This window comes from Leptodactylus fuscus, chromosome 7, assembly GCF_031893055.1.
Source record: "Leptodactylus fuscus isolate aLepFus1 chromosome 7, aLepFus1.hap2, whole genome shotgun sequence".
NCBI classification, from domain to species: domain Eukaryota; kingdom Metazoa; phylum Chordata; class Amphibia; order Anura; family Leptodactylidae; genus Leptodactylus; species Leptodactylus fuscus.
The window spans coordinates 111,229,971-111,251,201 of NC_134271.1; the positions used below are offsets into that span (position 1 = coordinate 111,229,971).

The following is a 21,231-nucleotide window of genomic DNA, read 5'->3' on the forward strand; positions in this document are numbered from 1 at the left end:
AAACGGGATGTTAACCGAACGGCGGGGCTTAGATGTCAAAAGGTAGGAGAAGAATAGCCTTTCTTAAGGCTATTCTGTCGTGTCAACGAGAAAAACAAGTTTTTTTTAATGGTAGAATCCCTTTAATGAAGCAGGAATCTGAGGTATAGGGAGATTGATATAGTGGTTGTATATGGTTTCTTGGTTACTGGGTTATATGTACCATGCTCTATCTTTCAGACACTGAACTGGATAATTCTCCAAACAACCTGACCCCGTCTGCAGAAGAGCTGTGCCTTGTAGACAGTGCATACTACATTAATGCCAGCTTTCCTCCACTGCTGCGAGAGGAGCGCAAACTGGATGTTCTCCTGTCATTTGACTATGGATTATCTGAAAAGTTTACAGTAAGTGTTAAAGTACAATCTTCCATTTGCTTTTACAATACACAGTGTAGAGTTTATAGAATTCAGCGCCTTGTTCACCTACCGCTATGTGATAAATGTCACCGCAACTCATTGAATGGTGACTAATAGATCTGTAACATATCTTCTCACATGAATAGATTGTGTTTCATAAGGAAACTCCCTGTAAAAATCCCAGCAGCCCTCATGTGTATTATTGGATTCACTCCATAGATCCTTATCAGTATCCCATTCATTCAGTAAGTGCTATTTAATAGTCTATTTCAAGAGATAAGGGCATTTCAACAAGGACATCTATCACATACCCATAAAGAAAAGTGGGTGGTTAGAGATTCCCCTAAGAAGAGTTTTGTGAGTTTCATACTGTTTGGCATCCAGTTTCTAGCAGAATATAACATTTGTTTCATCTTCTCTTCCTGCCATCCGTTGGGAGTCTTATAAGTAATGTAGATGGGAGAGAAGATCCTGTGTGCCACCTGCCACCTGCCAATGTTTTATTTAGCTGAATGCCAGGCACAGGGTACAATATAATTGTGAGAACTCCTAGTGGCCACCAGCATATCCATAATGGGTGTCATCTAGTATATGGAGGCAGAGGAGCCCTAGATGGCTTGCCTTGATGGTAATAGTATGGTATGTGAAAGGGTCGCCATTTTGTTATTCCGCCAGTATTTGACAGAAATCTGAAAAGGGAGCAATGGCCCTTTATGTTGTGGGGCTCAATGACAGAGCAACAGATATGATAAATATATGCTGTGTTATTCTGATATGGATGGTGTGAATTTCTCTCATTTCAGTCTGTGGAACGAACTAAGGAATACTGCAGTGTTCACAACCTATGCTTCCCTAACATAGAAGTGTGTAAAGAGGAGAGGGCAAATCCCAAGGAATGTTATCGGTTTCCAAGCTGTGGAAACCCCAAGTGCCCCACTATTCTGCATTTCCCTCTAGTAAACGACACATTCAGACAGTTCAAGCATCCAGGTAAGTCAGCTGAACAACATTAATGTCAGTGTTATTAATAGTGACAGCAACCTATAGTATATGGCTATATCATTAACTAAGCTATATATGAGAATCCACACGTTACAAAACCTTCTGGTTACCTTTGTTAGGAGGAGTCCTGCTCTTTAACAATTACAAACCAGGAGTATCCTGGTATACTGTGCTTGAGCAGGTCAACAGCAGGATTGTATCAGAAGCAAGGACAATATGTTCTCTTTTCTTGTAAGGAAGAACAGTCCTATAAAGTATCCATAGGATTTGCGATAAATATCTGAGATGATAATGATATGCCATAAAAGCATTATAGACCCACGTCCCAAAGATTAGGACCCCCAACCCAAGATCATTATGAATGGAACTTTCTCTATTCATGTATCAAAAACTGTATTAACCATTGATGGCATACTAGCATAGTCCAGTATAGAAATGCGTCAGGTGGGCAGATGGTTGTACCGGAGGGTGCTCCAACTATTCTTAAACTCTGCTTCTCACAGTCTAATAGAGGCCATAGATTTGAGAAGGAATCTGTGTTGTGGTGACTTACCAAACCTTAGATCCACAGTCCTTATTACGTGGATTACTTTTTAAATTCTCCTTTCTGGGGATCAGCACTAGTTTTTTATATTCCGTAATTGAGTTCACTGTTTTTCTATCTGATTATTAGTTTCTCCATTCATTTCTATTGAAGTCCCTCTGCTGGTTTCAGAATTCCCACAAAATAGAGAGAGCTGCAGCCATGTGGCCATTCCTTTCCTCCAGCTGTGGAACAAGGATATGCCTTGACTGTCTGAGATGGGAACACTCCAAGTATTAGAATATTTACTATTGTTTCTTTACAGGAGTTGAACGACTTACAGATCAAGAAAAAGAAGATGGAATGGTGGATGTGGAGAGCAAGTCGACCTATGGATTGCTTAAACTGACTTACAGTGAGGAGGACTTTCACAGACTGGTCTGTCTCACAGAATATAACGTGGAGAATAATGAGCAGGTTATCCTGCAAACCCTGCGCGATGCCATCAAATGCAAACAGAACTCTAAGCCTCGAGAAGGCATCAGTGTTTAAGAAAAAATGCAAAGAATACCTACAGCAAAATGTTACTACCCTACATGGTAAAATGTTCCTATGTGCCAATATGAGTTTTTTTGGGGGGAGGGGGGACCAGTGCAATTCTTCAAGATAATAGGATGTATGTTATGAAGAGGATCACTCATCTGCACATACAATCTTCATATTAGTATCTGTCCTGGGTTAAATTCTATGCATTGCTTTATTATTTGACTAAATTATAGTATTTGTTAATATATTGAACCTGGTTACCTCCTCGAACTGGCAGATCAATCTAAAAACATGGTTGTATAACATGGTCTGCTCTGTTACAATTGGAGATCAAGTCCAGTCAGTGTCTGTAGCTGTAAAGTAGTTTTTTTTGTATATTTATATATTGTTATGTTTTCATAAAAAAATCCCTTGGAATGTTTCATGTCATGTACCAATGTGTAACATTTAGTCTTCATACATGATCAGACATTTTCATACCAGAGCCTTCATATAGCATGTAGCTATATAAGTGATGAAGGAACTTTCCTAAGGAAAAAGGTTCACAACAAAACTAAATTCCCTAAGATTTTATAAAGGGGAGGGGGAGGGGAGGTGCCTTCTTTACATGGTTTATGCACATGTTAGTCCGCAGCTACTCTGGCTGCTACTTGAGTCACACAACTGAAGATCGCTGTGTCGCCCTACATCTCATTCACTAATGTACGTGAGTATTCTTCCAAATCTGAGTATGCTGTGACTGCAACTTCTAGTTTCAAAATAAAATAAAATAAAAATCAGCAATGCTCAAATTTTGGAAATCAAAATACAACTCCATTGACTTACATTAGTGGTAGACCTGCAGAGCGACAACAATCTTTGGTAGTGCAACAGGCGTCATGACCAAAGTTGTTGTGTAGCCCTGGCTTTACTTGTAGTAAGAAGCAATGAAGTACTTCCATGGATGGATACATCTGCAATATAATCTGGAACTGCTTCTCCTTCCTTTACTACTATGGTCTATGTTGGAGGTTTGACATTGGAGGGAGATGATGGTCACAAACCCTTTGCGTGTTTATTACTTTGTAATGTGATGTCCTTTATAACCAGTGCATGGAGGGAGCCATGAAATACTGAAAACAACAAAACATTGCACCATATTAAACACCTGCCATATTCAGAATACATGAGCTGTAGACAAGGCTGTGGTGTGAACCTATGTCTGATAATGTATTACTACTATCTGTAGTCTAGCAGTGCTCTGGGAGAATCCTTTCTAGCTACAGTATTTGTGAAGGCAAACTAGAAACCTGTGTCCTGTCCACGTGTAACACAGAATGTTCTGTTATTAGAGCACTTTTCTCTAAATAAATTATTTATTACATATTTCCATCTATGGTCTTGTCATTATATAAGGTGGATGCTTTACTTACCACTTCTCCTGACCAATGTTATGCTGGTGTTTTGTACATAGCTGTATAGAAGGACCAGCTCAGAACACTGTTTTCTCTTTTTGTTGAGTTATCCCCCTATGAACAGAATTGGATCCTAACAAATGTATGCAAATAAATGCAGATTGCTACATATTGTGCCAAGTCATGGCAGGAAATATAGTTGTATAAATAGGCTTTTCCTCTCTTTTACAACCATATGTCCTCTGACCACCAGGACCAGAACAATGGAAAGGCAGAGACCGCTATAATAGTGGTAACAAATGGATCCCAATAACTATAATAGGTTCCGTCTGATGTCTGTTCCTTTAAAACTGAAACTAACAGAGAAAAAAGTCCTCTGTGCAGGACTTTTTCCTCCATCCATTTTCATGCGGACATTTTGATAGTCTCCAACAGAGACTCCAGCGCAAATGTGAATGTAGTCTGAGTTGGATCTCTCGGTGACTGTATAGTTTGTGCATTAGGATCATTTAAAGAGGGAGCTTAGATTTCCTGCAATAAGGGAACTCTTATCCATATTTTGTGGACACACAACATATATTTAACATAACATGGTTTACACAATAGGAGATTTTCTAACACATCTCAGCAGCTCTAGCCAATATTCTTATAAACTAAACCAATCTACCTACGTGTAATGTTAATTTACGAAAAAAATTAGTTTCACCTAACTTACAGTAAAATACTTTCAATATACCTCCTGCAGGATCAGTATCGATGAGAAATAATACAAATTCATGATTCTATATTTCTGGAAAAAAGACAAAATCTTTATTTTTAAAATGACACTTCCAATGATACTTCCAATTTAAGATCACATTGTAATAAATAGATTGATTGCATTGTAATAATAATTTACATACAGCATTAAATAAACCAATTAAACTATGTATCACATTTAAAGGGAAGCAATTTCATTCACATTGGACACATTTAGGGTGGAGACACCAATCAGTAGAGTTTTACAGCAAAAACTGCCCTTCACCTGCAAAAGCCACATGGACATTAACAATCACTTGTACACTACACAGATTGGTGATAAAATCACATGTTAGTGTTGTTTTTGGTTACAGCTAACACTATGTGTTTCTAACCGTAAAGAAGACCTTTAACCACCTCCAGCAATTCAAGGTCTTAGCACCTGCTAATAGTTGCTGCTCCAGAGATTCCAGCACAGTTGGATTTTTTTCTATAGTCCTCACCATTACCTACAAAGTTCCTCCACAGAGCAACAAGCTCAGGTAGTTTTTGTGCATGATGTGCTATTTAAAGGGGTTGTCCCATCTCAAGGATCATATCTATACTGCTAGCTTATGTAAATTCAAGAATTTTCCTAAATACATGCTTTAGAAATGTTATTTTGTTTGCCATGTGAAACTATTCCTTCCATTGTTTACACATAGTTTCCATGGAGTACGCCCTATATCTGAAAAGCAGGTAGGATAAGGTGAGTCACTGCTCTTTGGAGGGGCTGAGTTCTCTTACTGTTATGTACAGCTCCGCCGGCAGGACAATCAATTCAACTAATTGCAGTTTGTTAATAGAGCCATGTCTGGAATCTCTTTGAGTAAACACAAAAATAACACGAGTAGAAGTGTTCTTCTCTATAGAACCATGGTAAGTGTTCTGTGCAACCCTGTGTAATGTAATATACATTTACTGTGCATATCATTTGATCTGCATTTACCGTATATTAAATTTCTAAATAATCTCTCATGGCAAAGACAATGTCTTTATTGTAATACTTAGTGATTAGTGTCCTTTTCATCGAACTGTTAAAGCTGCCTCCCACCAGTTTGCAAAAATGCAGCAAAGTCTGCAACAAAAAAGGCTGCGTTTCTGCAATGTGGAGCTACAACCTTAACCTCTGTAATGTCAGAAGGGTAGTGAGTGTCAGGCAGGTGGTGTGATTCAGAGCTCCAATCAGAGGCAGCCAGTGTCAGAGAATCACACCCCTTGTCTGCTCCTGCCTGACATTGCCCTCCTGACAGTATAGAGCCTAACTAGCATATCAAGCACCGAAGCTAATAGCATTCATTGCTCGGGGACCATGGGGGCTAGAGAAAAAATTCCAACTGAGTCGGAATCAGTGGGATAGCACCTAAAAGACTGGGCAAGTTGGAGGTGATGAAAGGTCCTCTTTAAATTCCTGTATGTGTTTGCAGCATTCTAACAATAAAATAAAAGTAAATATAAAATTGTAATAAATTACACAGTGTTACCTGGGTTTCTATTTACTTCATTAATATCCTTAGTTAGCTGAGAATTCTTAGGGCACTTTTCCATATGCCATTTTAATGCAGTTTTTGAAGTCAGAATCCCAACCTTTCCTTTAAGATCTACTTCTGACACTGCCTTCAAAAACTGAACCAAAACTGCATAGCACTCTTCAGTTTTGCATAACAGAACCCAGTTTTCTGCTGAGCCATTATTCTAGAGAAAGAAGTCCTTGGCAATTGCCCCAATGTCAGTTTTGTAGGTTAATCAGTTTGAGTACCCTGCAGAAATGTCCCTCACTGCCCAGGCTTTGTCACCTTCCATACATGTGGCTGTAGAGCCCGTTAACCCCATTTATGGCTTCATTTTATTACAGTTTACTTTTTGAACAACTTCTTAAAAACGCTCTTTTTGTGCTTCTCTTTGGTGTCATCAGTCTCAACTAGTTTTGGAGAAGAAAAGTCTGTCTTCTCTGAGGTAATATAGACTGTTGAGAAAAAAAAAGAGAATATATTTTTGAAGGACAGGGTTATATGGTTGTGTGAAGAGATTGACTTGTGTATGAATATAATATTATTTTTAGGTCCAAGGGTCAAGTAATAGGAGTGGCTTAGCAGCCCCATTTACTGCATAACAGTGGTTCTGGTGAACTGCACCCACCACCCAAACACTAGCACCCAGTTTACAAATAGGAACTGAAACACTCCTTTAGGCTAAATCCCCATGTTGTGGAAAAACAGCTTTTTTGCAGCAGCTTTTTGAGCCAATGACAAGAGTGGCTACAAAAGGAATGGGAAATCTAAAGGAATCACTTATATCCTCCCTTCTGGCCAAAAGTGGGAGTTCTGCATGTACTAATGGACTATTTTTTTAATGTCAGATTTAAATAGCAAAATATTTGCCTTTCCACAGCTACCACTAGAAGGACAGATGGATTACTGAGTTTAATGAAAGAAGGTTACATCCATATGCAGTAAACTTTTCCCAGTGACGGTCACAGGTCTCTAGAATTTTAGCATGTAACGGTATAGTTATACACAGATTTAAAAACTACATGTGGGTTATGTTTTAGGGTTAAAGTTCCTATAGGGCAAAGTACAATGTTTAGCAAAAAGAAAAATAGGGAGGACAATTGTAAAGGAAATAATGACTCTTGTTCATTTTTTTAACATCTTATGTTAATAGGCTTTCCAGGATATGGGATAAATGTCTGATCTTTTGGGACTACAAGTGACCCCATGTGAATGGAGTGGTGCTGCACATGTGTGGCCACTGCTCCATTGACTTTTATGAGAGTATCGCTGAAATGAATAGCACAGCACACCAAACTTGCAGACCACTGTGTTATTGATCTCTGAGGATTCCTGCAGTTGGACCTCCAGTATCGAGATACTTATCCCCCTACCTTGCCTTACAATGGGATAACCCCTTGTTTGACTGCACAATTTTACCTCTGGTCGCAGAAAATGTATGGCCATTGCTCTCTGGTTCAAATGATGTCCTGTAGAGGTGATAAAAGTGACATTTACTCTAGAAATGAATGCTGCCATATACAAATGCTCTTAGCTACCGTGTACTGTTGTTATAACTGTGTTTTAGGGTCCATTCACACAGAGGAAAATGGTGAGGAATTTGGTGTGGAATTTCAGCGCTGAAAAAAAAAAGCTTCCCATTTACTTCAATTTGGTTCCTTTTTCTGCTAGCATTTTCCTTCATGTGAATGGACCCTTAGGACATAATGGTTGTCTTAGGCGGATTGAAAACTGATCAGCAGTTGCTCCACTTTGCTACAGGCCACTACTGAACAGTAATAGAGCTGCACATGTCTGCAGATCATATAATCTGTGTGTATAGGTAACTGTACTGATGGGTCAATGAACATGTGAAATGGATATTGATCTATATAGCTAGGATTTTGAGCAGTAAAACTCCACGTCATGTTACCCTGGGCATCACTCAGTCTTTCTGCTTAGTGGGCGGTTTATTTTCACAAGCATCTACTTAATATTGTAGTTTTTGATTCCACTATTGGCCATTGCTGGCACTGTACTGTATGTTGAGAGGCTGGGACCTGATGTGGTTGCTGAATCAGACTGTGTTTTATGTTATTCACTTGTCTGTTTGCCTGTACCCATCATTTTAGCTGCACAGGCATTTGAGGTACTAGAGTGGAGCATAACATAAAAAATGCATATGTATCTCAAGTTTGCTTACCTGGGGATTTCTCTTAATGGTGAGTAAGATGACTCCTCCCTTTTGCTGACAGGCTCATCTAGAAGAAAAATAGAATTATGCAGTACTCTGACCCATAGTACACACACATACACGTAAACTCGGGTCAGAATCAGCGCTGCAAAACAGAATCCCATTTACTTCAATGGGTTCCGTTTAGCGCGCGTAACACATTGAAATCAATGGGAGGCTTTTTCAACCATTGATTTCAATGTGTTACGCGCGCTAAACAGAACCCATTGAAGTCAATGGGATTCTGTTTTGCAGCGCTGATTCTGACACGAGTTTATGTGTCAGAATCAACGCCGTGTTACATCGTGTGATTGCCCCATTATGGTACAAAAACTACAGACAAGTTCTATAGGGTATAAAGATAGTCATAAGTTATATTTAGTCATTATTTGAGGTTCACCACATGAGATTAAGGCTAGGCTCACACAAATTAAAGGGGCTCTATCAGCAAAATTATGCTGTATGATCCCCACATATGCCTGAATAGCCTTTAAAAAGGCCATTCAGGCACCGCTAATCTTATTTTAAAAGCTCCCCCCATTTTTAAATAATACCCTAAAAACGATTATAAATCATACTTACCCGTGCACGGTCGGCGGTTCATGCACTGGTGGATGTCATCTTGCTGTCACGCCTTCCTCTTCTTTCTTCTTCCAGCGACGTTCTCCTGTCCTCGCTCTTCCACGCCTTGATCTTCTTTTCTTCTGGCGGGTTGTGTTTAAATCCCGCACGTGCATAGTATCGCTTCCTCCTGAGTGCTACTGTGCACACTCCAGCGCCATTTTTGTCGTAGTTCTAAGTTCCCCTTAGAACTACGCGAGTGTACTGCGCATGCACAGTACGCTCACAAACTTCTTCATTCCGGTAGAAAAGAAGATCAAGGTGTTGAAGAACGAGGACAGGAGGACGTCGCTGGAAGAAGAAATAAGAGGAAAGCGTGACAGCAAGATAACGTCCACCAGTGCACGGGTAAGTATGTTTTTAATAATCGTTTTTAGGGTATTATTTAAAAACAAGGGGGAGCTTTTAAAATAAGATTAATGGTGCCTGAATAGCCTTTTTAAAGGCTATTCAGGCATATGTGGGGCTCATACGACATAATTTTTATGATATAGCCCCTTTAAATTAGAGAAGATTTTGAGGCAGATTCCACCTTAAAATCAACTCCAAAAACCATCTGGAGTTTGTCTCCCATTGTTTCAGCATACTGAAAAAAAACAAAAACGTCCTGTTCAATCTTGCTGTGGTTTCTTCGGCTCACTTGGAGTGTATCTGAGGTTAATCTGCTTGCAAGCCTGTGAAAACCAAAATTCAGTCTTGGCTTTCTACTGAGGGTTCCACAGTATTTATAGAGGCCCTGAGGCAAACACCTGCTTCATATTCCTGTCCAAATTCCTCTATGGGAACCTGCCCTAAAAGTCCCAACATACTTTGTATCAAATGTATAACCTGACCAAAGAGAGAAATACATTGTAACCAGGGCAGATGCAGTGTAGCTACGTAAATTCCATCTAGAATGTGTGGTTTGAGATATACTATTATAGAAGTTACCCCTGTTAGGCTAAGGCCTCACTCATCGAATCGATGCATAAATGCATCACATTTTTCACAGAAAGCCCACAGAGTTTTCCTCTGTGGACTTTCTGCCTCTGTTATACCTACAGTATATGTAAAACTCCAGCTTTTCCGTAGGTCTAATTGACATACTGCAATTTACCAAAACATGAGCTGCGGATATTGTTCTGCAATGTGTGGGTGGGATTAACCAGAATCCCATCCGCTTTGCAGATACTGTAAATTGCAGCTTTTTCGCAATATGGGACCCCAGACTAAAGAGGTTTTTCTCACAATAGTAAGTTATGGCAAATAACTAGTAAGTGTTATAACTGACTGATCAGCAACTTTACTCAGGTGACAGTGTGTCTTTATATAATGTAAAAATGTTGTGTAATGTATCTACATCGGAAGTATCTATAATCTTTCTGCATTGTTACACCATTGAAACACTATACCTAAATATTAGGATTTAATTTATTTGCTAGTACCTGTTTTCCCCTCAATGACTTGGATCCAGATTTCCATCTTTTTAAAAGTGGGGGCTGAGAATTTGTATTCAGATCCATCAGTGGCCCTGGAGATGGAGAAATGCGATGTCATTACACTGGTATTCTCATACAATAATATTTTACTACAAAAAAAAGTACACAATGATGTGCTTAAAGGGATAATCCACGTATGACCATCCCACATCAGTGGCAGGGAGGTAGAACCTGGAGTCTGCTGTACTGCCTGGAATGATCCTCATATGCTGATTCAGCTATTCCTACGGCATTAATACAGCATTTCTCAGCATAACACAATAGTAACTGTGCAGGGTAAATGAGTAAAGAAAATACAATTCCGAGCAACTATATTGTTACTCAAAGGAAGGGCACAGGTCCAAGATGGACTCCCAGCAATCAGAGTGTTATGGCAGGTCCTTGCAACATTATACATGTTATCATAGAAATAGTCCTTATACCCTCAGTGCTAATGGTAACAAACAAAGCCATATGTATTTCTTGGCTCGAATTGTGGCTAATCTTGTAGAGATGTCATTCTTTTCAATACCTCACATAGAAGGTGTTTGCTTTTTTTGAGGGATTCTTTTTCCTTTCACAGACTGCACCCGCCAAGTTAACAGAAGGAATTGCTGTTTCATTCTGAAAGAAATATTACATATAGTTCTCAGTCATTTTATCTGTAACCATATTCAGTTTTGTTAAGCAACTAAGATGCCAGGTGCCTTTAGGAAATATAAAAGTTGGGGAGTATTTTTTTTACTGACATCTCGGTCCATGTAGGCTGTGGTTATAAATACATGATTTGTTCATATGTTTGACCCCATGAGTGCAGTGCAACAATATAACGCAATAGTTTCTAGCCTGCATGGTGCAGCATAGCACATTCACATATACTGTATGTGTCAGTGTGCCCATAGAAATTAAAGGGATTATGCAGGGAAAAATAAACCTTATCATTGCATTCTGTATACAGGATACACTTCATTACTGATATATAAACTGGTCCGCGGAGCTCCAATGGTTACCTTTACAGAGCACAGCAGGGTGTTGGAAACCTCTGTTCTCTGTCCCCCTTGTCTCTGTCATGACTCTGATTCTGTTCTCAGTGGCTGCAGGTCCATAGATTGGAGCAGTTAGTTATGTGACCAAGTGTCAGGTCCCCTGCCGCCTTGCCGACACTCTGAGACTTCTGGTCTACTCTACAAAGTTAAAGACCTCCTTATATATTAGTAAGAAGGTTTATCCAGTGTAGGGAATACTCTGGTAAGCTTTATTTCTCCCTAAATAATGCATTTAATAAATAAATATATACCTTATAGCATATGCCTGACCTGTACATGTATAAACTTTTTCAAACTAAAATTGAGATCGTAGTTGACTACACTTTCCAATACAAGGGTACTCTTCAAACACTTACTGCACACTTAGGTTCTGTCCACATCCCAGTTTTGACATAAGATAAGGGTACAATACCTTAGCTTCATCCTTCTTGGCATTATAGAAGTTCATGACCTGTCCACTCAATGTGACGTAGTAATTATTCCAGAAGCCAGCTGGATTTTCCTGTAGTATTACATAGAGTAGATGGTTTGTATACATAGTATAGATTAGAAATCTAAAAATGTTGTAGAAGCTATTTGTATTTCTTAACTTCTATGTCACAATCTTTTAAAAATTCAAGGTTAAGAAAGAATAAGAATTGTTTAACTATATCAATAGCAATATTATGGAAAAAGTATTATGGAACTTTATCATCATATAGTACAATGTTGTGCAACTTTCTAATATACATTGTATATTTAGTATTTAGGTTTGTAAATAATATTACATCCGTATGGATGTAATAAGAAGTTTTCTTTACACAGATAATGAGGAAGGAGGATACAGGACATTTCACTGACCATCTGAAATAAACCCATGTGATGATGTTGGCAAAAGTGGTATTATGTTCAGTGGGGCTGGTAATGTGTGATACACAAATGCCTCCTACTGCAAAGAGGTGAATAACATGTAGGAAACTTTATAGAGATCAGTCTCTTACCTTTCCACCTGGAAGACGTTTCTGTTTTGTCTCCAAGAATCCATTTACTATTCTATTAATGGAAGGACTCTGTGGAAGCGGAGGAAATGTATGTCAATAAAAACACTATAGAATCTGTCTTAATACTGAGAAAAATACAATATTCACTATGCATCTATATGGTGAAACCCAAGGTATGTGGGATTTGGTGATAGAATAGTAACTCTCTGACTGTCACTGTGCTAAGACATAGACTGTGTTAGACAAAGCACCTTAAATAGATCCTTTCACGTCCTCAGGCACATGCAGTGTAATACACCGCTAGAAAGCTGACAGTGCGCTGAATTCAGCACTCTATCGGCTTTCCCATTCTGAGCCCCCGCTGAAGAGCTATTGGTGCCATTACCATAGCTCTTCAGTGTCACGAGTTATAAAAGTGTCTAAAGCATAAACATGTCGTAATGTGGTGAATATCAATTACTTTTTAGAGCAAAATAAGCCAATATTTTGGCTCATTTAGTTTAGTGAAACTACCCAACTATATCTGCACTTTAAGGCCCCATGCACAAAAAGGTCTGTACTTTGGCCAGACTTCCCTGCCCATACTCAGTCTGGAGTCCCTACTCACTGCATCGAAGTGACCTATGATATTAGGAGTAGAGATGAGCGAATACTAAAATGTTCGAGGTTCGAAATCCGATTCGAACAGCCGCACACTGTTCAACTGTTCGAACGGGTTTCGAACCCCATTATAGTCTATGGGGGGAAATGCTTGTTTCAGGGGTACGCAACATTCGATCAAATTCTACTTACCAAGTCCATGAGTGAGGGTCGGGCTGGATTCTTCTCCCTGCGCAGCGTCCCCTCATCCTCTTCCGGCCTTGAATTCACTCTGCTAGGCATCGGGCCAAGGCAGAGCCGACTGCACATGCCCGCGCGGACATGCGCTGTCGGCTCTGCCCAGGCCCAATGCCTAAGCTGAGTGAATGCAGAGCCGGAAGAGGACGCGGGGACGCTGCGCAGGGAGAAGACTTCTAAAGGTGAGAGAAGAACCAGCGTTGATTGGCAATGTATAGCATTCTGCCAATCAACACTGGTTCTGCATCGAATCTTAACTTCAAACAGCTAGTAGTATTCGATTGAGTACGAGTATTTCGAACACTGTAGTATTTGATCGAACACCTACTCGATCGAGTATTACTCACTCATCTCTAATTAGGAGTCTCTGCCTTCCTGCAGCCCTGCTGTCCTATACTATACACAGTATGGAGCAGTAAAGCAGGGATAAGACTTATTGTTATTAGTGGCCATTATGTGATTTATGGACTTACTGGTGATGGTGGTGTAGGTAGATCTGGAATTGTTGGTAATCTACTTGAGTCCATTTTAAGATCGAGCAGAGATTGACGCTTTGTCTCCTGCATAGTGAGGACATAATAAGCATTTAGATACAAGCGACTGTGAGATGGATGGCTCAAGGGATATTCCAATCCTATGTATTTGTTGCTAACTGTGGAAATACTTGGCATTTTCCATGTGAATAAGTAGTAACAAATTCACAAAGGGTTTGCAGGATGCCTTTCTTGTGAATACGCTATAAATGCTTAAGATGGAAATACAGATTGCCAATGAATGCTTTCTTCTATTGGTCAGTGTGTGTCAACAAGCCAGGTTGGATTTACTGAGGTGTTGGATATTGTGTAAGGTATTTCTCAGTAATCACTACATTTTAGGATCACAATTGATCAACTACAAATGTTTTTTTTTCTATAAAGTAACTTCTGTATAGAATTATTCACCAGTGGTTGGAGACTATATTACCTGTAGCACTCCGTTCAACTGGTTACCAGTGATTATTATTTCCATTATATTACAATCCATTACTAGGCATCTATGGACGTTAAATATAGTGTATATCTCTCAGCCATGGAATAACTAAACGTGTATGTATGATTTTAAGTCTCATTATAAAACACCATGGCAGTGAGCAATACATTAGAGGACAGGTCTGACGTTCTGACATTTATATTTCAAAGAATACTTGCGTTTGCCATAAAATAATTCTGGAGCTTTCCTCTGTTATTCCTCTCAATTTATGCCTACATTACCAGGACTAACCATACAATGCACAGTTGTAAGAATAGAGGCCCCAGAATTATGTTATGGAGGAAAAAAGTATTCACTAAAATATATCAGAGGAGCGGACATTAGAGATGAGTGAACAGTGAAATATTCGAGATTCAATATTTGTTTCGAGCAGAGCCTCAATATTCGACTACTCGATCGAATATCGAATCCCATTATAGTCTATGGGAAAAAAATGCTCGTTTCAGGGGAAACCACTATTCGATTGAAGGAGTGTCACCAAGTCCACGAATAGCAGGAGGAGAGTGTTTAGGAGGAGAGCTGTGCAGATAAAGAGGACTTTTCATGGTCCGGGGGCACAGGCAGTTCTATATACTGCTGGAAAGCCGACAGTGCGCTGAATTCAGCACACTGTTGGCTTTCCCGATCTGTGCCCCGGGTAAAGAGCTTTCGGTGCCGATACCGTCGCTCTTTGCAGACAGAAGGGCGTTCTTGACAGTCTGTCAGGAATGTCCTTCTCCACAGCAGCGCCTATCGTGCTGTGCTGTGTGAGCGGGGAGGAACGCCCCTCCCCTCCTGATAATACACGTCTATGGACGAGCCCTGTGAGCAGAGGGAGGGGGCGTTCCTCCCCGCTCAGACTGCACAGCGTGATAGGCGCTGCTGTGGAGAAGGACGATCCTGACTGACTGTCAGGAACGCCCTTTTGTCTGCAAAAAGCTACGGTACCGGGGCCGATAGCTCTTTACCCAGGGCACAGATCGGGAAAGCAGACAGTGCGCTGAATCAGCGCACTGTCAGCTTTCCAGCAGTATATAGAACTGCCTGTGCCCCGGACCATGAAAGGTCCTCTTTAAAGTGCACAGACCCCATTATAGTCTATGGGGACCGTGCGCTTTAACTGCACAGTGCTTGCAGTTGTGCTGATAAAAAGTCAGCTCCCTTGTAACAGAAAGCTGCCAGCTCTCCTGACTAGCAAGGACGAGCCTGCGGCAGAACCAGCGCTAATTTGCCGCAGGCTTGTCCTTGCTAGTCAGGAGAGCTGGCAGCTTGCTGTTATGAGAGAGCTGACTCTCTTTCTCATAGGAATGAATTGACCAGCGTTGATTGGCCAGTGTACAGCATTCGGCCAATCAACGCTGGTCCTGCCGGAGGCTCATCTGTGAGGAGGCGGAGTCTAAAATCGGACCACAATGGAGACTGCTGTGGTCCGATCTTATAGACTCTGCCTCCTCACAGATGCCTCCGGCAGAATCAGCGTTGATTGGCCAAATGCTGTACACTGGCCAATCAACGCTGGTCTATTCATTCCTATGAGAAAAAGTAAGTTCGCTCATAACAGCAAGCTGCCAGCCAGTGGCGTAACTAGGAATGGCGGGGCCCCGTGGCAAACTTTTGACATGGGGCCCCCATGACCGACACCGACGATCTCGACCGACCCCCTCCTACGCATTCCTGCGCGTTCTATTATGCCCCATAGTGGCCCCTTCACACAGTATTATCCCCCATAGTGGCCCCTGCACATAGTATTATCCCCCATATTGGCCCCTACACACCGTATTATCCACAATAGTGGCTCCTGCACACAGTATTATGTCCCACTGTGGACACCCATAAACAATTATTATATTCTGGGGTCTCAGACCCCAGAGTATAATAATCGGAGACCTGGGGGAATAAAAACATAAAAAACTACTGTTTCTTACCTGTCCCCCGGCTCCTATGCTGTCGGCCTCCGCTGCCGTCCTTCTTCAATGACGTCGGACGTCACATGACCTGGGACACAGGCCGGGTTCATGTGACGTCAGAGACGTCAGACAACTAGGAAGGAAGCCTGGCCAGGATCGTGGAGAGGTAAGTAACAGTGTTTTTTATGTTTCTTACCTCTCCTGGTCCGTCAATCATTATACTCGGAGGTCTGAAAAGACCCCCGAGTATAATGATAGCAGTGGTAGTGGCTGTCACCGGGCCCCTAATGTTCCGGGCCCTGTGGCAGCTGCCTCTGCTGCTATGGTGGTAGTTACGCCACTGCTGCCAGCTCTCCTGACTAGCAAGGACGAGCCTGCTTCAGAACCAGCGTTGATTTGCCGAATGCTATACACTGTATAGCATTCGGCCAATCAATGCTGGCTCTGAATTGAATATTTACTGTAAATAGCGAGTAGTATTCGATCGAGTACGAATATTTTGAATACCATAATATTTGATCGAATAACTACTCTATCAAATACTACTCGCTCATCTCTAGCGGACATCCCTTTTAATTTCAAGTCCTAAACAAAGATTTTATCCTACTTTATTTTGGATTTTGTGCTTACATATTGGATGCACTGTATAAATAGGAATGTTGATGTTGAAAGTGCTACAAGTGAATGTACCATGTCAGTAGATATACATAATGGATATATCTTATATATTTTTCCCAAATAATGCTTCTTGGTTTGTTAAAGCATTATATCAAACATCATGTATTCTCAAATCAATAATGACATTACCAATGGAGTGACAGGCTCTGGCTCAGGATTTGAGACAGAGAAAACTGGAACCTGTGGAGGTTTATTATTGAGTTCATCCAATGGATTCACCTCCTGCAGGGTGAACATAAATAAGGCAGATATAATGTAAAACTGTAGATAAGAGGAGGTATTTTTAATAACATTGTACAGTGATAATATGCTACATACCAAGATGCCACCTTTTGCTTCCTCTGAGGATAGGACAGAATTTAGTGGCAGTAATGTAGATGCATCGGTTGGCGTGAAATGGGACTTTTGCTCGGGTTGGTACTTAGTGTCTTGTAAGGAAATTAATGGAGCATCACCCAGGATATCTTCTTTATTTGGCACTTTGAGGCTGTCGTATGTTTGTACTGGAGATAGTGGCTGCTGGTAAATGGGTTTGGTTGGTTGGGAAGCGGTTACTGCAATGGGTTTTTCCAAGGGAGGAATTTGGAGATCTAGAAGATTTGGGGGAATCAATGTCTGTGGCTGTTGTTCAAGTTCAGTTTTGTTGCTCTTGATATCCAACTTATCCAAGAAACCACCAGAAATTCCTGTATTTTTCTGTTGTGTGGTACTTGGCGTTTCCACGGGTGGTCTACTGGAAAGCCCTGAACCCCTTGCACTTCCTAATCTTTGGGAAAATCCTCTTCTGTCTGATGGTTTTCTCTTTAGAGAAGGTACCCTGATGAAGGTTTCCAGTTTCTTCTGCTCCTTTTCTTCAAAGTCAATTTGTGTAAACAGTTTCTGCTCTCTCTATGAAAATTACAAAACGTATACAGTGAGTATTGTTCTTAATACATGGACCCCAAAATCCAACAAACAAGCCCATGAACTTGCAGGACATATATATATATATGAATATATATATATATATATATATATATATATATATATATATATATATATATATGCTTTGGTTGTGATAGATTTAGTGTGATGCTGAAGCTAAATAACTTTCTGCTGCTGTCTCTGCTTAGTCATTCCCCTCCCCTCTCCAACAGTATCTATAAAAATATTGACCTACAGTCAATGTTGAGAAAGTCAATTCAGCAGAAGTGAGGGAGAACAGGCCTGCTGCTTCATTTTTGATACCAGAAACTGCATCTCTCTGAACCCCCACCACATATCTTTCTGATATACAGATGTCTCAGAGTTAATCTGAATTTCTGCAATAAGTTAAACCGCTGCTGGCTAATATGTTATCGCAGAGAAAACAAAAACAATGAAAAGTCAATGAAAAATTGCTTAAAGAGAACATTTAACAAAAAGTCTTCTGAAAAACAGAATATGGATATGAGCGAAAAACAGCATATGACTATGAGCCTGTCGCACATTTCCTTTAAAGAGGACCTTTCACATCATCTGACATTATATACCGCTAGAAATCTGAATTCAGCCTTACTCGTATGCACCCCAATGCCTGAGATATGGGTTGGTGTGTTTCAGCACCAACTTCCCTTCAATAGCCAAGACTACTGTCAATGAAGCATTCCTCACAGTCCAGCGATGTTCACCTTTCTGACAGTGGAGGTATATTGGTGCCGAAAATAACGGCATATCGGCAAAACTAACAGCACACTGTCAGCTTTGTAGCGGTATATAATACCGCCCATCACTGAGAACATGAAAGACCCTCTTTAAGCATCAGATTCTGATAAAGAGGACTGCTGGTCATTAGCCATAAACTGGAGCCATAGGCTAAGTAAGCCAATACTTACCTTTGTTTTACGTTTTAGCATCTCAAATTTCTCCTCTTGGGCTGCTAGCATCTTTTCAAATTCCTCTTGTTTCTTCATGAGGTCTTCCACTTGTGGCACAGAGTCCTAGTAAAAGGAATATCATACATTGATCAGTAAGGGAATACACCTTAATAAGCTCTCTGTTACCCATTTAGGATCAATACATTTTTGGGCTTTAGGGTCTCGCAAAAGGTTTAGATCTTTCGCCTCAGCACATGTGCTTACATTAATATTTCTAGCACTGTAGTAAAAGGCTCAGTTTGTTAGTAAAAAAAAAACTTGTTCTAATTGCAAGGGTATAGGGAAACTCACAATTGTACACACACCAATAGTCCCTATATAAATACTAAAACTTAACTTTTACTCATTTACTTATTAAATTTTTTGTCACTTCAGTCACTCAAAAATGTTTGAAATACTCATAGTTCACCACTTATTGAAAAGTGGTTATATAGAGCACTATATCAATAGTGTATGGTTAGAGAAATTATACTGGGTGAGTCATTTAGCAGCCTTCTTATTCAACACCTGCCTCTCCTCCCCAGAGCCTCTGATTCTCCCTCCACACCCACACTAGTTACACTGTTGTTGGTCTAGTAAAAAAACAATTAATATATCAGCTATGGAATGTTAGATAGAGTTCAAGTGGATCTGCAGTAGTAATAGTGCCTGGTACAATGTATAGAACGGTTCCACGTCAGTCTACCCGTTCCCCAGCTCACCACTACCGGTCCCTCTCCTCCACTGACTTGATAAGATAGTCAATTACTTCCACTAGTATATGCTACAATTACATTGCCCCTACGCGTTTCCCTGTAACACCAGTTCATCAGGGGGAAATTACTGCCGATACCTCTTTAGACCCTAAATGCGGTAAAAACCACAGTTCGCGGGACCATGATGGTTGGCCCCGCTACTTTAGTGACTGACGCTGAGCGCTGGTTCTCCTCGGACTTATATAGAGCAGTCCGGGAGCGATCCCCCTTCAGGCCCCGCCTCCTAGTGCGGACCGCACCAATCCCTGTGCGTCCGCACACAATGCCACACAGGTAGGCGGGATCTATGTCCTGGTACGAGATCGCGAATGTTCGCGCATGCGCGAATCGTAAATAAAGCACAAGTTTTCCTCCGCGCTGTTATCTATTCATGTCGCTGCTCCGATGGTATCCCCAGTGTTCCACTGTAATCCCCCAAACTCATGGGGGCATGTTAACTATTCTAGAGGGGTAAGTATGTTCTTTAAGGGGCTCTTTCTTTGTCCACGTACATCATCCAGATGTAACCTTCAATTAGACATCCCGGATTCACAAGATTATATTAATAACGATACCTCTGATTATCAGGCATTCTTCAGTATATAATGCTCGTATAGCATATCTTTGCTCCATCACTCCCCTCATCTATATTGCATATAAAGGCTGCTCATAGATGTTTTAACCATTTAGATGTCATATGACGCTCGCAGCATACTCTACTGTTCCCATCTCATGGGGATTTATTATACATTTTAAAGGGGACGTAATCTCTTAAGGGGCTTATCTCCTCCCCCCATGTCCTCAGAGTATTACATACGATTATTAGTTTAGTAATTCTGGTGCCTCTGATTATCAGCCCTCACGAAATTTTTCCAAGATATTGATAAAGCTCCCATACAGCACTTCTACTAACTCCTCCCCCCCACCCTACATATTTCAAGAGATGAGTCTTTTGGGGATATTCTAACCATTTTGATGTACTTATACTGGTACGTTATACATCATATTCATAGTACCACCACAATGACCTCTGTAGAGTCACAACATGCGACATGGGCACCATGGGAATAAAGTGTCTACACATGCGTGCCACATGTCCCATTATCCACAGATGACATATTGTCCACATTCCGAACACATTTAATTCATAGTCCATTATTGTATGAAAGGTAGGAATGAGATGAAGTCATTAAGACCAGTTGGTTTAACTGATCTAAATCGGAAGATCCATTGCGTCTCCTTCCGGAGGATTTGCTCTTCCCAGTTTCCTCTCCTTATAGACCTTGGGACCCTCTCGATCCCCTGAAACTTAATCGCAAAGGGATCCCCTGAATGATGTAGCCATACATGATTGGCCACTGCTGTGTCCCTTTTATGGACAATGTCCCCTATATGGTCCAACACTCTCCTCCTCAGTTCACGTTTTGTCTTTCCAACATAATTAACAGGACATGAGCAGGTAGTTGCATAAATTACCCCCTCGCTCTTACAGTTGATAAATTGTCTGATCTTAAAGGTCTTCCCTGTCGCATGTGCCCTCACTTCCGTGCATTTTTTTATATAAGCACATGCTCTGCACGTGCCACATTTAAATGTTCCTGTTGCTTTGGCCGCATCTAACCAGGTGCCTTCAGGTATCCTGGGGGACAAATGGCTTCTTGTTACTATATCAGCCACGTTCCTCCCTTTTCTGTAGGTGATGGAG

At 40.7% G+C, this 21,231-nt stretch overlaps 2 protein-coding genes across 5 annotated transcripts in view; one reads left to right on the plus strand and one right to left on the minus strand.

Annotated features, from left to right (window-relative positions):
- LOC142214085 (cytosolic phospholipase A2 delta-like) overlaps positions 1-3,834 on the plus strand; it is a 44,461-nt gene extending 40,627 nt beyond the window's left edge. For all 4 annotated transcript variants that reach the window (XM_075282824.1, XM_075282825.1, XM_075282826.1 and 1 more), the window contains 3 exons: positions 220-386; positions 1,202-1,388; positions 2,249-3,834. In XM_075282824.1, the coding sequence (XP_075138925.1) occupies positions 220-386; positions 1,202-1,388; positions 2,249-2,475 (581 nt within the window). In that variant the 3' untranslated portion in view covers positions 2,476-3,834. The remainder of the gene's footprint in view (positions 1-219; positions 387-1,201; positions 1,389-2,248) is intronic.
- A 940-nt stretch (positions 3,835-4,774) lies between these two features.
- The window catches only part of SPTBN5 (spectrin beta, non-erythrocytic 5), a 201,019-nt gene continuing 184,562 nt past the window's right edge, over positions 4,775-21,231 (minus strand). Inside the window, exons 56-66 of the mRNA XM_075282805.1 lie at positions 18,751-18,855; positions 17,216-17,785; positions 17,027-17,119; positions 13,778-13,864; positions 12,468-12,536; positions 11,900-11,989; positions 10,974-11,065; positions 10,409-10,494; positions 8,334-8,391; positions 7,571-7,620; positions 4,775-6,606 (exon numbers count right to left, since the gene is read on the minus strand). Of these exons, the coding sequence (XP_075138906.1) occupies positions 6,497-6,606; positions 7,571-7,620; positions 8,334-8,391; positions 10,409-10,494; positions 10,974-11,065; positions 11,900-11,989; positions 12,468-12,536; positions 13,778-13,864; positions 17,027-17,119; positions 17,216-17,785; positions 18,751-18,855 (1,410 nt within the window). The 3' untranslated portion in view covers positions 4,775-6,496. The remainder of the gene's footprint in view (positions 6,607-7,570; positions 7,621-8,333; positions 8,392-10,408; positions 10,495-10,973; positions 11,066-11,899; positions 11,990-12,467; positions 12,537-13,777; positions 13,865-17,026; positions 17,120-17,215; positions 17,786-18,750; positions 18,856-21,231) is intronic.